Source organism: Sclerotinia sclerotiorum, genomic scaffold (genome assembly GCF_000146945.2).
Source record: "Sclerotinia sclerotiorum 1980 UF-70 scaffold_5 genomic scaffold, whole genome shotgun sequence".
Lineage (NCBI taxonomy): Eukaryota > Fungi > Ascomycota > Leotiomycetes > Helotiales > Sclerotiniaceae > Sclerotinia > Sclerotinia sclerotiorum.
In genome coordinates this window covers 997,857-1,014,784 of record NW_001820831.1, presented here as the reverse complement: position 1 = coordinate 1,014,784, position 16,928 = coordinate 997,857, and the positions used below count along the sequence as shown (strand labels likewise).

Here is a 16,928-nt window from a genome sequence, read left to right as displayed (position 1 = left end):
AATCCTATAATAAACATGATATCAAATACATGCAGACTACGACCATAAATAACTACTCCAAAAAGAAAAACAACTATGTAACAAATACCCGTAAATCTCCCTACAATTTTAATTCTCCAACTGTCCAATCCATAGATTCTCAGAACTTCAACATTCGAAATCCTACAATCCACCCGACATGACCGGTTCAACCCAAATCGGCGAAGGTTTACCATTCCTCTTTTTCGATTTCCCCATCCTCCCAACTGCACTCGCACTCCTACTTCTCTTCCCCCCAGCCTTTCCATTCCTAAGCACCAAGCCCCTCTCCCCAGCATCAAGAAGACGAGGCATTCCCGCTCCATCACCCGTAGGACCAATTCCCCCCGCATACTGCAACGCCCTCTGTTCCTCCATATCCAACGATGCCAATTCACCTTCCCACTGCTCCCTCTCATTTCTCGACATATTTTGCCAGCTCTTCCCTGTTAAGGCTTCGATTTTTTGGATCCGCTCGTTGGATTTTTTCCATAGGTTGTATTCGTGGAGTTTTTGCGCTTCGTCGGCTTCTCTGTAGTATTCGGTGAGGGAAGGTAGACCGGGGAGGGCTTGAGCGGCGGTGATGGTTCGTTGACGGAGGAGCTCGATGGGGATACTGCGGGCTTGGAAAGAAGAGGGTATTTTGGGGAGGGCGTAGTGGTCTATTGGTGCAGGAGGATTGAGAGTGGGAAGATATTTGGACAGGCCGGTTTTTGGTGGGGGGTTGAATTCGGGGACTGGGGAATAAGGAAATTAGTATCTTGGTGATTTGTAAATTAGGGAAAAGGGAAAATTGAGACCTACCATCTTTCAAATCCTCCTGCATCCTCCAACTCAAATAAGCCTGCTGATAAGGTGTCTCCCCAAATGGAAAATTGGGCAGTCCACCTCCGATATGCTTCGGCTCCTTCTTCTGCCTCAATAATTCTATTTTCTTCTCCTGACTTGATTTTTCAGGGACAACAACCTCAGTAATCTTCGTCTGTAACACGGGTCCACTATCCCTAATAACCTGTTGACTAGCAGGACTCTGTTCACAAGGTGGCCATCTCCGCATACTGAAGTATTGACGCGGCTGATGATATTCCGTAAATGTACGGCCTGCTACCACAGTACGCACTGGGTTCACAAGTCGATCTCGTGCGAATCCCCACACTTTTTCATTGATAGGGAATCGTGATTCCCAGTTGTTGTTTAGTTCTTCGATGACTTGGGTTTGGATCATTAGGGCTGCGTATTGCATTCGCTCTTGCAATGGGACAATAGGATCGAGCAGAGTTTCAGGGTTGAGACCATGATCAGTGAAGATATCGGGTGCGACTTTGTAGAGATCAGATGCGATGCGGATGAGGGTTATGTTATTTGGGTTGGGATTTGCGCGGGGTACGTTTGGTTCGCCGGGGTAGAGCTCCACGCCTTTTGAGCGCTTTATCGTGTTCACGTAGCTGTAATTGATAATTTCGAGACTAAGATCTGGCGTGTAATGGTCTTCGCCCAATGTGAGTTCTTCCGTGTACATAGCGATGGCCCTACCGAATTTGAAGGAAGCTTTTTCCATAAAATTGTAGAGATTAGGTTGGATAATGGGAGGTCCTGTGAAGCGATGCGAGTTGTATTGGACAGTGTAGGTGTTGGTAGGATACTCATGTTGAATTCCATATGCGTTGTGCGCTCGTCTTCGGCTTTCTACATACTTCATCTCGGGGTGACCTGTAAGTGCCACTCTTGCTACGCGATCATTGTCTAAGCCCTCTTGTATATCTATTTCTTCAGCTGGTTCAAAACTAAACAAATTAGCCATTTTTTACATTCAATGGTTTAGTACAAAACATACTGTATGTGATGATATTTATGCATCCTTATAAGGTGAGCTCTCGCAGTATCCACATCCCACGTAGGCAAATTCTGATCAAGCCGACGATTATTTATATGTTGGAGAAGGACAGCCATGGAGATAAACTCGATAGATTTAACAGTAGGATCATATCTATTAGTCAGACGAAAATCCCTCTGCGTTTCTGGTATATCAAAAATCTGAGGAGCAGTTGGAGGTTGTCCTGATGACCAGTATGGAGGCTTTTCTGCTTCTGGCAACGCATCAATATCTCTTTCAAACTCATCGAGAATCTGCCGAGGCATATCCTCTGCTTCATCTGCAACCGGAGGATATGGAAGCCAATGAAAATTCCAAGATGGTTCACTTAATTCCCGAAGGACACCAAGTTCTTGCGGTGTCAATCTTATTTCGAGACCATTTGCTTCTTCGTAAAGAGGATCGACCGATTCACCAGGCTCAAAGTCTACACCCCTCTGTACACGTGCAAGAACCGCAGTCAGGAATGGACGTGAAAAAACATTGGATGCATGTAGCAAAGCGTCCCAAGTCGGAGTCAAGTTTCCCAAATATTTGGCGGCAGTGTCTTGGAATTCGAACATTGTCGGAATGGCAAAAGGACCATTATAATTAGCTGGCGGAGGCACTTGACCCGGAGAAACCTTGATGATCTTCTCACGAGCATCATACCAATCATCTTCTTTCCATCGCGTGTATTCGACCATAAGTTTAGTGTAATATTTCGTGTCCAATTCCACAGGTCGCTTACTCGGTTCAAGTTCCATTGATATCGGTACTTCTGGTAGAGGTGATTGCCATGGCGAAGGAAGTAAAACACGACGAAATCGATCGTCTGGTCGACGCTGCTCATGATTTGAAGCAAGAAAATTCAAAGACATTTCAATAGCCGCTCTCTGGATGCCCCTTCTTTCAGCCTTCGACTGAAAGTTTAGTGTGCCCGTGTCATAACGAGAGGTTTGTTCAGGGTAGCCTAAGATAAATTTTTGCCAATTTCTCTCCCGGTTACGATGAAGACCAGTGTCAAGATCGGGGACAAGAGATAGAGTATTAACTTTTGTAGGATGGATTTCCATGGGTGAAGGTGGTTCAGTGGCGAGGTAAAAGACTCCGGGAAGATTGTCGGTATCAACATCTGTGCCAACAAAATCTACACTCTGTAAAACAGTGATTATTTTATCCTTGAGCTTGGAATTCGCAGCAGCCTTGACTCCCACGATGGTTCGTCTCTCCTCCTCTTCACACTTTCGCATAAGAATAGCCCGTTCTTTTTCCAAGGCACCTCGACCAACGTCATCATTAGGCCTCACTTCCGAAATTTCTTGTTCAAGATAGGCTAATTGTTCTCTCATGCTTTGCACTGTCGGAGGACCTAATACTTTCGTATAAGTTTTTCTCAAGTCCTGGGACCAACCTCCATTCGTAGCATCTCCCACATCACCATCATCGGGAAGGTCTCGGTTCAGTTTTACATTAAGAGTATTTAACACATCCGGGTCCAATCTTTGTTGACTTTGATACAGAACCGACGGATCTCGTTGCCTGAATTGAGGAGCTTTCACCTCATCTTTTGCACTTGCTAAAACTGCCGGTATGGTCTTCGTTAGCAAAGCCTGAGTCTCCTCGGGCTTATAACTCCTAATCTCAATTCCAATTCCTTCGAATCCCGCGAGCCAAGGGTTAAAGATTTGAGAAAATGCTTTAAGTGCAGGATCTCTCACTCTTTGATCATCACTGAATGTCTGATCATACATTCGACGAAGTCTAGGATAGAAGAAAGGAGCTAGATTCTGTCGAAGTGTTAACAATTGGGTGCCTGTTAGTTTACCTCCGGCTTCATCTTTAAGTCTTAAAAGCCGATGAATTCTGTCTAATTGGTTTTTCAAATTCGGCGAAAGCTCAGGTTTAGGAGTAACCCAAGGCACATAGAAGATGAACGGTTGTTGAAAGTTAGGCGCTAACTTATGTCTTATTGGGTCCGTCCGTAGAGCCCCCTTTTGTAATGGTAACAATATAATCCATGGTTCGCCGTTCTGCACAGTGGACTCCTCGCGTTGAAGTTCAGGATTCTCGTCAAAAAGAATAGTCCAAAGATTTCGCAATCTCTCGATGTAAGGATCAATCACAGCTCTCTCTGTCGAATCACGACGCTTGAGCCACTGATCCTTATCTCCTGGATGGTACGCTTTGTCCCAAAGCAAAGGAAGAAGCCTGGTTCTGAATTGCGCCCAATGTTGTCCCACTTCACCAAAGAGTTCAGGCTCGACGGGTGCAAGTATCTCCGCCATTCTTCCCAATGTGAACCAGTTGCACTTTTGCGGACCCCCATTATCACGACATTCCCTAAAATATCTGACAATCTCGTCCTGCATCTCACGCACTTCCCGTATTCGTTCGCCATACTCTCTGGGAATATTAATCTTGGTAGGCTCATATATATCTGTCTTGACCATATCCGGCTCGTCAAAGTAGAATTGTACTTGAGGAGTAGTCTTAGCAGAGAGATGCTCCAATAGCTTATCCTGTAGATCGTTGTAGTTCTTCCAATCGTCTTTGACAACTCTATACTCCTCATCTGTCATATCGCCTTTTCTTTGCCCAGTTGAATATACGTTAGCGTTACGCTCCAGATCTTTGGCCTCTGGCGTCGGAAATAATCGTAAAAAGGCCTTTAAAACCGCTATGTTCCAGTTCTTGGCGTGTCTTTGATCTCCAATTCCGAGGGTAAGAACGTTGTCTCGGTACATGTCCAAGTAGTATCGTACAACTTCCTGGTATGCATTGATGATAGGCGGTAGCTCGTTGTGCTTTGGTTCTGCCCTCCTCACCGTTTGTGGAGTGACACCTAATACATGGCCATTGCCATACCAAGGATCATTGCTACTTTGACTCTTTCCAGTTTCAGAAAGACCACGAATAGGATCTGTCCAAAGGGGAATTAATGCCGGGTTATTCTTGGCGTCACCGTATGCTCGGTTCTCAATCTTGAAAAGATTACGATTCTGTTCCTCCTCCGTAAGATCCGTCAGAGTTTTCCTGGCATCCTCTTTTATGGCCCTGAGAAATATAGAATGATCCTTAGTACGTTGTATTGTGAAAGGAGGACGATCTTCGCGAGCTTGTGTTTGGATGCCATTTACCTCCCTTGTCTCTCGAATAGCAAGAGTTACTTCATTCGACATGAGCCTCGTACTAAATGGTTGAACTTGAGGAGAATCTACACATATAGGAGCGCCGAGATCTGAATTTTCCATGCGTTCATGCCAATCGGCTTGTGCTTCTGTCATCACCTTCGCATCTTTGAACAATTTCCAATCCCGTGGGAGTTGGTTCTCCTCAACATGGGCGAGGTATTCTTGGATTTGACTGAGCTTGTCTTTGAAATCTAAGCATCGGTTCACATCTTCATCAGCAAGAAAAGTCTTGATTTGTTCAAGGCGCTCATTAACCGACGGTTGTTCGTGACCTTTAAAGGTGTTTGCTGGATCAGGAGCCACATCAACAGGCATCTCATCAGTCAAGAATTTAGGAACTTTCAACTTCCTAGGCGGTTTGACTGGAGGCGGTGCAGGTTGCCCAACCTCTTCAAATTGTCCTTGACCCTCATCTTCCGAAGCCCCTTCCAGCTCCGAGTCATCCGGTGTCCTGAGAAAGAGTTAGATTGCATGAGTGTTTGTGATATCTCCATACCGACTTACTCTTTTGGTGGCATCTTGACGGATATGTGTGATTATTTCTGCTTCCACTTCTGTTCCCAAGTTTGGCCTACTAATGACTGCAATCCTACACGGACGAAGAAGCTTTAGATTACTGGGTTGACTACCAAGAATTGTGTCGAAGTCCTGCTTGGGATGTCCTTTGTGCAAGCTTTCACTGTCGCATCAACTTTTCTTTCATACGAAATAACTAAGCTTCCATTTGTATTTAAGTAAGCTTCGCGGAAGAAAGATTCTCAAGAAAACAATCGGTACATTCCTCACAATGAAATAATAATGGAGGCAATTATGGGAATATTTTCGGACGTACCTCAAGTTTCAAGATATGTGCTTGCCGAGATTCTTGGGTTATTGAAAATCAAATAGAAATACAAAAATTGTATTTACAATGGCTACAGCTACTTACCACAATTATAACTTAAAACGAGCAAAGATTTCCCGTCTCTAATGACAAGGCGCGCTCTCGGCAGAAGCTATCCAGCGAAGAACCTCAAAAAAGTCAACTCCAACTGATTTGATCCTTTGTGGACATCTTTTTAGACTCTGCAAACGGAGATATTCCATTCTCATATTGCTTTATCAATTATACCGTCCTCTTCTTCTCGATTACTCCCATAAGCTATCTTTGATGCTTTCTTTATAAGACTTTCTTCTTTGTCGCGATGGATAGAATGAACTCTTTGTGAGCTTAATTGTCTAATCCATCCTAACCAGGTATGCATGAATTAGGTTGAGTTTGAGTTCCCCAATTCAAAAAGCAAAATCAGCAAAATATAGCTTTACAGAATCCAAAAGGTTTGTAGCAAGTTCCTGCCGCGAGAAGATTTCCCCTTCGCCTGAGAAGTAGACCCAGGCAGCCGCAGAATGCCAAGTGCTTAGATATATTTCAACGGCGAATGCATCAACAAATGTTGAAATATTAAGCAATATACAAGCATAAATTCAAGAATTCAAACAGGTATTACGATATGAGACGCTACAAATTGTTCTTTCATCATGCATATTAAACCGCAGATACTTTCATCATTTACATAACATCTTCCACAAAATCCTAAATGCTAAATCCATCTTCATCAAAAGCAACAAGTAAATCATGAGTTTCTCCAACTATGCATGAGGACATTTACCTCCAATGGATAATTCATCAAGCTGATGATCCATGCCAAGTCACGATACATGACAATGATACCATAGGGGTTTCTGTCGTGTCTTCGTACTACAATGCAGCTGAGCTTTCCATCAAAGTCCTGTCATCCATCATAGAAAGCGCCTATTCAGCTTGACAGACCTCAGCATTGAACATTGTATCACCGAGTAATTTCCAAAATATGCATGAGACCTTCCCGACAATCTCAAGAAATGAGATGCAAACTTTCCTCGTCGGGAATGGAGCTTTTTGTCCCACTAGAACTTCTAGATGGTAGACAGATAATCATTTGTAAAGCAGAAAGAGAGAATTGTTTGTGATACATTTATCGGATATGACGAGTAGCTCAAACAATCAAAAGAGTATTTGATTTGATTATTCTCGAGCCGGATCACAGGTATTTTCTCAAGATGTTTCATCCCTTTGCGTTGCCATTAAGCACTTGACCAATGCCTCACCTATACATCACAATACAAGGCTTCCTCCCAGCACCTTGTCCCACCTCTCTCGCAAACAATCTCCATTGCCCTGAAGAAGCTGCACGTACCCGAGATATACCCCTCTTCTTCGCACCTTCGTACTTACAATTCCATTGATTAATTCCCATGGTACTACATATTCCTCTCCTGTGCTGTCGATCAGAGTAAAGGGAAAAAGGAAGGATGCATGCATGCATGAAATGAGGTGTCGTGCTCGATGAATTATCAACCCATCTATCATCCTTTCTGTACGCTTCCTAGCTGCATAGCAGATCATTCTTCAGATAGAAAATTAAAAATAAACCCAAGGAAATGAAGAAGGCGAAAAGTGGACGAGGTGTTGGAACCATGTCATACGGACTGTTGGTTGGTTGGTCAGTCTCATAAGAGAGGAATTCCATACTACTCCGCAGAAATATATGCATCATATCATGTATACACGACTTTTGCATAGACCCCGAAAATCCCAATCTCCTCCTATTTGCAATTGGCATCCTTAACCTTGATCCAAGGCGTACATGGATAAATTTGGCTGTTTGACAACACATCTATCCATCAATCAAATCAATCAATCCATCCATCCTTCAATCAATCAATCAAAACCATTACAGTGACATCCTTTACTCAGTCGGTTCCTGCGCATGTAAATCAAACAATATTCTAGAAAAAGCAGCAAAAGCTTCCATGATGATGAGGTGCAATTTCGGTTGAGCCAGCACCGCCGAAAATCAAGGACGAACGAAGATCTTCCGTATCCGAGAGATGGGGTCTTAGACAACAACCGCATTGGGTGCGTGGGTGCGTGACTGCGTGTGATTACGAAAGGATTTCGTAGAGCTGTATTGCTAGGACGAGTGCGGTAAAGCTGGGTAATTAGTAAAATGTGTGCAGTGCAGTGCAGGCAGGACGTTTGATGGAAATTGAATGGTTTGTGATTCGGATATTGCAATATTGCATGCTTGCTTCTTATTACTATGACTCTAATACTCTATGAGGAACGTGAATTTCGGATGTTATCGGTTGTATGTGCTGTAGATACTAGGTAGACAGGTAGGTAGGTGACTGTATCTGTAGCGAGTATAGCTTGCGGCTCTAGGACTACGGGAGTTTTCTACTATAGGTACCTACCTAGATACATATGGAGTACATACTGTACGGTAATTACTATTTGAAACTTTCACCAGGAAGCGTGTATATTTGGTGAGAGTTTCGTATTATTTGGGTTGTTCTCCATTTTCCATTCTCCGTTCTATATCATACCCATACCATACATAGCATACAATTCGTTCTCCCACGCGTCAGACTAGGTTTATGCACATTACACATTATCATTAATTTGATTACATATACGGGAACGCAAGTGTGGCAAGATCAAGCAGAATAGGTTTCGTGATGTGAAGTAAATGTATCAATATCAATCAATATCCGTGTGAGTGGGCCGTAGGATTGTTGGTGTCAATGAGTTCCTAGCTGAGTTTCCTGAATGCGGCACTAATATACGTATTTTGTGATAGGATGGGGAATTTGCAATAGCTTGACGGCTTTAATACCTGTGCATAGATGATGCTAAAGATGAGATGAAAAATAACAGGAGGTACGTGATGCGTGTATAGTGTGGCGGTGATTAATGAATTGACCAATGAAAGACTCGAATTGAGAATTAGTTAATTAGGTAGTTAATTTCTTAATTTGTTCATCTCTTCAGCCACAGCCACCCACCACTTTAGACCATGGAAAAGGGGATGACTTTCCAGCGTATCAATTCAATTTCCATACATACGCAGTAGTTTTCCGTTTAATGTCGTATCCAACTGAACCTCACTTCACTAACTTCACTAACTTCACTAACTTCACTAACTTCACTAACTTCACTAACCTCACTCACAGACGCAAACCCCCGTCTAAATATACCAGACACACCTTCCAATTCCAGTTACCCAAATACCTTACTGCCTTACCTAGCAATCTTCGGTGCTCATTCCACAGAATTCCGCGACCCCAAATAATCCATCCCTTCTAGCCTTACAAAGCCACCCATTCATACCTATTCATTCAAATTCCGGACAAGAGAACACGACGCTGAGATACACCGAGCCGCCTCATTGACATCCTCTTATCCTATCCTATGCCCTTCCAGAAATTTCCACTCTCGGGGATACAACATTAAAGTGCGCAATCCCCAGTTCCATACTTTACTTACAGTAGTACACAGCGTTACTCACCAACTAAATGGGTGGGGAAAACTAGGGAAGCGTGTTAGATTCGCGATGAGGCTTTCTGTGCTAATGTCCAGGATTTCGTGATTCTAGCATGCTAATAATTTACTCCGTAGGTATATTTTATTGAAATATCTAATCATGAGATGTTTTAGTTGATTTTCGTATAAAAGTTATTTTTGAACAAACACTAAAAGCAATTGCTCGCCTAGGTCTGTTCGCAGCCCAATGTGAAGATCTCGGATTATCCTCTAGGGAATACAATACGATGACAGCCTGGCATAGTGAAAATCCGACACGGGTTAACAGAAATGGAAACAAGACCTAGATGTCCGCTCGTGATGATTCTTAAGATTTGCGTTCAAACCTTCAATTTGACTGCGTGATCTAATCCTGGCTAACTTCAGGCTTTGAAGTATGCTATGTTTTTATTGAACTAGGTAGGTATGAGACTCTTGGTTTTTGAGTTTGAGCTCTTGGTGAAAAGTTTGTTCTGTCGGGCCGCTGTATATGTATGTATGTATGTATGATGTTATGTATTTGCTATAGATAGATAGATCGGGTTTTTCTTATTCGAACTTCTAATTATACATTATGATTTCTGTGCACCAGACAAGGTTGTGGCAGTGATGAGCTTCATATGAGCTAATTGACGAACAAATCCTGAATTGAGGATGTCAGAGCCCATGACTGATCGTTGTGTGTACCTCCACTCCGTTCCGCGAGCTTCGTAATATCTGATGATCCCGCCATGATCCAGCAGCGCGGAGACAGCACTAGAGAGTCATGAAGATCAACAATTCATCAATCATCGAGTCTAAGACTCTGAGTATTTCGAATCTTCTTGATTTATAATGGAGATGTCGAAATACATTTTCCACAAATTAAAGATTTAGAAGCACCGAGGCCTTATTCGTGGTCCCTTGGAACTTATCCCTATTTATACAAGTCAACATAAAATGCATTACCCCGCATAAATCGGTACACAAATAGCATCTTCTAGCTAGCATAGCTTCATTTTGTAACTACATAGAACTAGTTATCCTTCAACATATTCTGCTAATATAGTTAATAAATACAATTAATACCAAAACTCACTCCGCCGTTGTCCCTCCGCCTCACATCTCATCTCACCTCACGTCACTTATCACGACTAACAACAAAGGCAAGGCATCCCACACAAGGTTACTAGTAATTCCAACGCGCATCCCAGACTCAAAGCACTGCTACACAAACCTCATCATGAGCTACAAATAATCTCATCACCAAAGCGCTGCGCTGCAGCCTCAAACCAAGTTTCCTCCTTGTCCTATCCTATCCTATCCTATTTTACACCATCCTGTACGCGCTATATGTAGCTCCGGCTGCTCAGCAGCTCCGCGCCCAGAGTAGCTGCATATGCAAGTATGTACTTCCACAGGCATTCTTACAAAATTACATGTACAGTAAGTATCTCGTACGCGTTGACGCGTTGAGTGGAATGTAATATACCTAGTATTTGGGGGCTAAATTTATGTGTACGACGGTACTTGCAGCTCGGTCATGCCGAGTTTAGATGTGTGTAGCTTTGTGCTCGGATTGAGGCTCTTTTGCTGTATGTGGGTGGAGAGAAGGGTTGTAAGTAAGTAACATTGACTACCTAGGCTAGCTAGGTGTTCTTTAATCATGATGATATATCTATTTTAATATTTATTACTCTCGAGTAAAGTAAATATAATAAAAGCAGTCTAAGATATTTAATAGGGTTAAAACCTATTCTTACTATTATTATTACTTCTTAGATCTACCTACCTATCTTGCCCAATTCATACCATCCAAGTCGTTAACAGTAACCTTAAGACTCGGGTCCCGTACTATACATCATAAACCCATCCATCATCAAACCCATCTAAAACCCAATAATAATAACAAAAAAGAGGTAAGAATTAAAACCATCAATTCCATCGCACATCACTCAGGGGCGACTCACAAGTCAAAAAAACGTCGGCACCAAGTTAAAAAGTATCCGGATGATTCAAAAACTCCTCATTCTCCCTTACTCCGCTACCAAATTTGTGTATCCGGTAGTGTTCACAACTATAAATTTGTAAGGGTCGTGCCGCGGTTTCTGATTCTTGCTTATTTTTTTCGGAGGTGGGATTATTTTTGTTATTTGGGGCGGAGATCTAGAAGGCTGAACGGATCTTTTTGGTGATATGATGTGATGTGATGTGATGTGATATGATGGGTAGAGGCTTGTGTTGTGAGGTGAGGATTAAGACATACTTACTGCGTACATAGTGTCTGCTGCGTACATATACGTATGGAACATAGATCCCATCTGGAAACTTGGATACTCGGTGTAGATTATTATTATTAACGAGTTAATTCTCGAATTCTGAAGATAATGATATTGTATTCGAGGATTAGAATTAAGATTATCATTGGATTGGATTGGATAGTGATAGTGATTATGGTTAGTGCATAAATATATACACGGTAACATAAATAGCATAACTTTATTTTCACCATCCTAGATTTCCTATGCAAGCGAGCACAAAATGCGGGGTTGGAAGTTGGAAGTTATTTCTCTTAAGCTTCTCACCTAGGTAGATACCTCGAGTTCAAACCTACCTTGGTAAGCTGGCACAAGTAAGTTTAAGCTTTAAGCCAGAGAAAGCATGAAAACTCACGTGTTAAACAATCCAATCTATGTCTATATAGTATATCTATTAAACATATCCAGGTTTGGCAATATGAAGTACAGATAGTGAAGCAAGCAGTAGTGGATAAATATAAATCCTCACTCATCGACATCATAAAACTTACAGAGTACAAACTAAGATCCCTTCCCACTCCACAAATCAAACAATCTCAAATAAATGATAATCCTCTCTCCCCACCAGCAGCCTCATTCAGACCTTCAGGTGGAAGGAAGAAATTTTCTGCTGCATATACATACATACATAGGTACTCCATAGGGATTTCGTACATACATACATACGCACCATCATCACATTCATAATCCAAGTACAAGCACAGTTACCCCATACATAAGCGAGGATGAATTTTCAGACGGTGAGTGAGGATTGAGATTATGTACTTTGTGTAGGTAGATAAGGTGGGTGGTTGATTGATTGATGAGGGGTTGATGGTATTCTATTGGATTGATATTTGCTATGCTATGTAATCGATCGATGGATAGATAGATAGTAATTATATCATCAAATCAAACCTCAAATAGAAATTGTAACAGAGCATGCAATATTTTACAGATATAGATACCTACCTACGGATACTCGAGTATTCAAAGATCATTTATTCATAGGCTTATAATAAGAAAGTAGGAAAATACTCTAACATCTTACTTACTAACTATTCCCATCCGCAATGCTCTGTACATACCTAGTATATAGTATGGATTAGCTCTCCCGCGAAGATATGATATCGGGTCCTCCGCGCACACACATATATACACGCAACGCGAAAATCTCACTGGGAGTCGCGACTATCAAAGTTTCGTGTCAAAGATCCTAAATTGCTAATGAAATCATGATGATAAACTCTATACTTGATATATGACGCTTGATCGTCATCATCATCTTGATCATCATCCTGACCTTCATAAGTTTAGATAAAAACCAGTCAGTCAATCAATCTACTCCATCAAGTAACTTATTACTTAACGCGTGCAAAACAAGACTCTTGTCCCGTCTAGTTAAGAATCAAGATGTACGCAGTGCGCACGCACCACGCGAAAAGTATCCTCAATTTCTTCCCGAATCATCAGATCAGAGATTTCCAGAGGAGGGCGACGACCGAGACTACGAAATGGAGTAACAGTATTTGAATGGATGGAGACGGAAAGTCGGTAGAATAACCTATGTTAGTACTTGAGTAAGTAAGAATTGGTTAGTCTGAGGTTTTTTTAAGGGGACGGGTTTATCTAGTGGGTATTTATCTAGTTTGTATCCTAGTTACAGAGGTGTGATATGATATAATATAAATAATATAAATGTTATAATAAAAAATGAGGCTGAAGATATAAGTTTTGACGAACACCCAACTTGAAGATACTGTGTACGTTGTGGGGAATAGAGAATGTACAGAGTTTGAGTACAAACTAATCAGAGATATACAATATATTTTTCACATTTACTTATAGAGTTCTCTTTAATATACATACTGCAGGAATATAAGTGATTAATAAACACGCTCTAATCAATTTACGTAGTACAGAATTTACAGAATATATAGAAAATATACCAAACCATCAGAACAAAACCACCAATCCATCCATAATAATGCGGAGAAATGAAATAAGTAAATTCAACCGCAGAGCTACCAACTAGCGATATGTAGTACAGTACCGAGGCGGCAACTCAACAACATCCATCTTCAAAATCAGCGGATCCTCGCGGAAAGAGTTTGTAAAATCTCTTCTTCTCTTTTCTTTCTCTATATGTTATCCAATGATATACACACATATTACATATTACATACCTACATACCGCAAAGTTCAAGCACCTTACAATACTAGGTAAAAATATTTTCAATATATAATAACCATTCGCTACGAGAACCTTAGACCTTGGGAAGTTATTCCCAAGTTTTCTAGTTCTTACGGCACAGTAAGTAATATAGGTATACCAGCAGTTCATGAGAAGTTCATTCATACCTACCTAGCCAAGCATAAAAATGTAACCGAGGTGCGTGCCGGGATCCGCTTGACGCCGATATTGTACATATGTACTATACTACATAGCAAGCGGCGCAAGATCCCGGAGGGGATTATTCGGATATTACATATATTGTAAGTCTTAGTTGAGTCTTGGATCTGATTAATAAAACTTAAGTTTTGTGAAGTGTGTATGAAATACAGAGTATATGTGAATGAGAGAGTGAGTGGTTAGGAAGGGGAGGATAATTCCATGGTGTGATTGAGTGAGTGACTTGACTTATTGACTGACTAATTAGCTGACCGATTGGCTGACTGATCAACTGATTAACTGATCAATCAATAGGATAAATAGGATAGATATATGGGATAAAAGTAAAAAAAAAGATCGGAAATGAAATCCCAGGACCCTGAAAAATTTTAAATCTTCCGGTTTCGTAAGTTCCTGTGGTTTTTCTTGGATATCTCAGACCTTGGTTCAAACTTCACCAGTACGGTCAGTAAGTAAGTATCTTGTGAATTATTTCACCTGCCTGTGAAAGTGTGACCATTTGTGTGGCAAAAAGGAAATTAGGATATATTGGCTCTCGTATGAAGGAAGGAAGGAAGGAAGGTCCTTGTGATAGGATAGATGGATCGGGTAGGAAACTCTGGTTCATGGTCAAGGTCCAGGTCTAGTCTAGGATAATGTACTCCGTAGCGTCATCGCGTGTGGACAGACAAAGTACAAGTAGTATAGGTAGGACAGGGACGCGTTTTTCGTAGAGCGGAGCGGGCGCGGCATCGCGTGAGCGCGGGAAAAATTGGTGTTACTTGATTTAGGAAAGTTTGGTATGGTAGTCTTGTACGGAGTACTTAGCTAGTGTAAGTGGATAGGGTGGTTAGAGCAACGATGTTTGGCATCTTACCTAGTATGTATGTATTGTAATTATGAATGTGGTGGGATGAGATGAGATGCACATGTCATATTTCACTCCACCTAAACTATATAGTATTCACAATTTTTATGTACCGAATTGCCGGGTCCATCAATTCTACTGTCTACATTATGAATCCTCATCTTGTCTTTCCCTGCCATTCATTTGATTGAGGGTAAATCAGAAGTCTAAAAGAGATAGAAGTAGTCAAAATGTCGCACCAGAACAATAAATGTAAGTCCAGAGATTAAGACGCCGCGTTTTCCGTTGAGGATAAACGGTCATGAGGATGAAAGTCTAGGAAGTTTGGTCCATTTTGGTATCAAATGGTTTACCTTTGGGGCTGTTGAAGTTTGGAGGGACTTGGCGAATTTGCATATGCGGGTCTGTTTGATTTCGAAGCTCTTGACTTTTGGATGAGCTCTGAACTGCTAATTTACCGATGATATGAATGGATTGAGTTGATTGATGATCATCTGGTGCAGATATTTTGTGCATGAACTTACCCCAAGTCTAGTCGCAATTTGGTACGGACAGGATGATTTGAATGAATAGCCTATGATTGCTCAAAACCAGGCCCGAAAGAAGAACCGGATCTTGATATCTTTGTTTGGAAGGCAGTAATAGTTTCAGGATTAAGTGGACCGGAAAACTTCTATGGCATGGTGGCTATATCTCCTCCGTGGTTGTGATCATTTCTTTCGTTGGCGTTTGCCTATTAGTGGTGGTACTTAGATACTTAGAGTGTGGAAGTTTATGCTTTGTGCTATGCAGTACCAAACACTAGATACTAGGGGACTTTATAGACTGGCAAATCATGGATAATGGGGATTGATATGCTGCTCAATCAAAATGGTAGCTCAAGGTCTGGTCTGGGGAAGGTCGTCGATTGATTAATTGATTGCAGATCATTTCAATCCTACCGAAGTATTTCAGCGGCATATTTGAAAATTGGAAATTCCGAAAACGATGGAAAGTTAAAAGTACAGGATCCATGGACCATGGTGATTCCCCAATACAAACGGTTTGGAGATTGCGCCAACATAGCACAACGAATTGGAATCATCTAATCAAATCAAACGGAGACTCCAACGAACTGGTGGCTTGAAATAAGCTGGAGACGAGGAAGGTTTCCGCCTAGGAAATAATGTATCGCGTACAAGATATCTATCGTACCTCCTATGTGTCTCCGGAATATATATATAAACGGGTTAGTTCATTCATTTGTATCTGAGCTTCACAGGCTGGGGTTTATTCTATCTTTACCTTTTTATCCTTCTCTTGAAACGCGGTTGAGGGTGTCTCTGATGGTACAAAATATGCAAGATGATCAAAGGTCTGGGCGAGATCCGATTCTCATGTTCAAGGTGTTGCTTTCTATGGATTGATTATTGGTATGAGATTATTGATTCGCTCAGGTATGATGCATTTGCCTTGTTCTCGTAATTAAGTCAATTGACCAATGAGCCGCATCTTCAGCCCTTCATTGCAGACAATTAGGAAATAGGGGAAAGAGGTGCATATCCTTGGTGAAGCTTTTATGTCGTTCCAACATGACATACATATACCCCGTATAAAAAGCATAAACGAGTTAATAATATCAAATCAATGAATTATGAATGAGATATGTGAAATATATGAATTGATCCATAAGCCAGTCAAAATGAATTAAATAAGCTTGATGGTAATCATGGGTATTGTTTCCTGCATGTTGACATGGTTGATGCATGTATGCAGGTATTCTCAGGCGTGTCAATCAAGGATATTTGAATGGTTAGATTTCAATAAAAGTATAAGAGATTCGATTTATTTCTAGGATGTCTGGCTTTTGAGCTGTCGGGGTTCAGATATGACTTCTGGGATGGGTGAATGAAAGAGGTGCGTGTGAATGTGTGTGTGTGATACGATGATACTTTGAACATGAGT

At 41.4% G+C, this 16,928-nt stretch overlaps 3 protein-coding genes across 3 annotated transcripts; 1 reads left to right on the top strand and 2 right to left on the bottom strand.

Annotated features, from left to right (window-relative positions):
- Positions 1 to 162: 162 nt before the first annotated feature.
- Positions 163 to 5,582, bottom strand: SS1G_04351 (predicted protein; the record flags this gene model as incomplete). Its single annotated transcript, XM_001594494.1, has 4 exons — positions 163 to 755; positions 823 to 1,802; positions 1,853 to 5,515; positions 5,569 to 5,582. The coding sequence occupies 4 exons, from the start codon at positions 5,580 to 5,582 to the stop codon at positions 163 to 165; spliced, it is 5,250 nt and encodes a 1,749-aa protein (XP_001594544.1).
- A 7,317-nt stretch (positions 5,583 to 12,899) lies between these two features.
- SS1G_04350 (predicted protein) lies at positions 12,900 to 13,591 on the bottom strand (the record flags this gene model as incomplete). Its single annotated transcript, XM_001594493.1, has 4 exons — positions 12,900 to 13,027; positions 13,155 to 13,231; positions 13,485 to 13,530; positions 13,567 to 13,591. 4 exons carry the CDS (start codon positions 13,589 to 13,591, stop codon positions 12,900 to 12,902), a joined length of 276 nt encoding a protein of 91 aa, XP_001594543.1.
- A 1,623-nt stretch (positions 13,592 to 15,214) lies between these two features.
- SS1G_04349 (predicted protein) lies at positions 15,215 to 16,780 on the top strand (the record flags this gene model as incomplete). The annotated part of the gene is made up of 4 exons (XM_001594492.1): positions 15,215 to 15,236; positions 15,579 to 15,667; positions 16,339 to 16,420; positions 16,740 to 16,780. The coding sequence occupies 4 exons, from the start codon at positions 15,215 to 15,217 to the stop codon at positions 16,778 to 16,780; spliced, it is 234 nt and encodes a 77-aa protein (XP_001594542.1).
- Between the last annotated feature and the right edge of the window lie 148 nt (positions 16,781 to 16,928).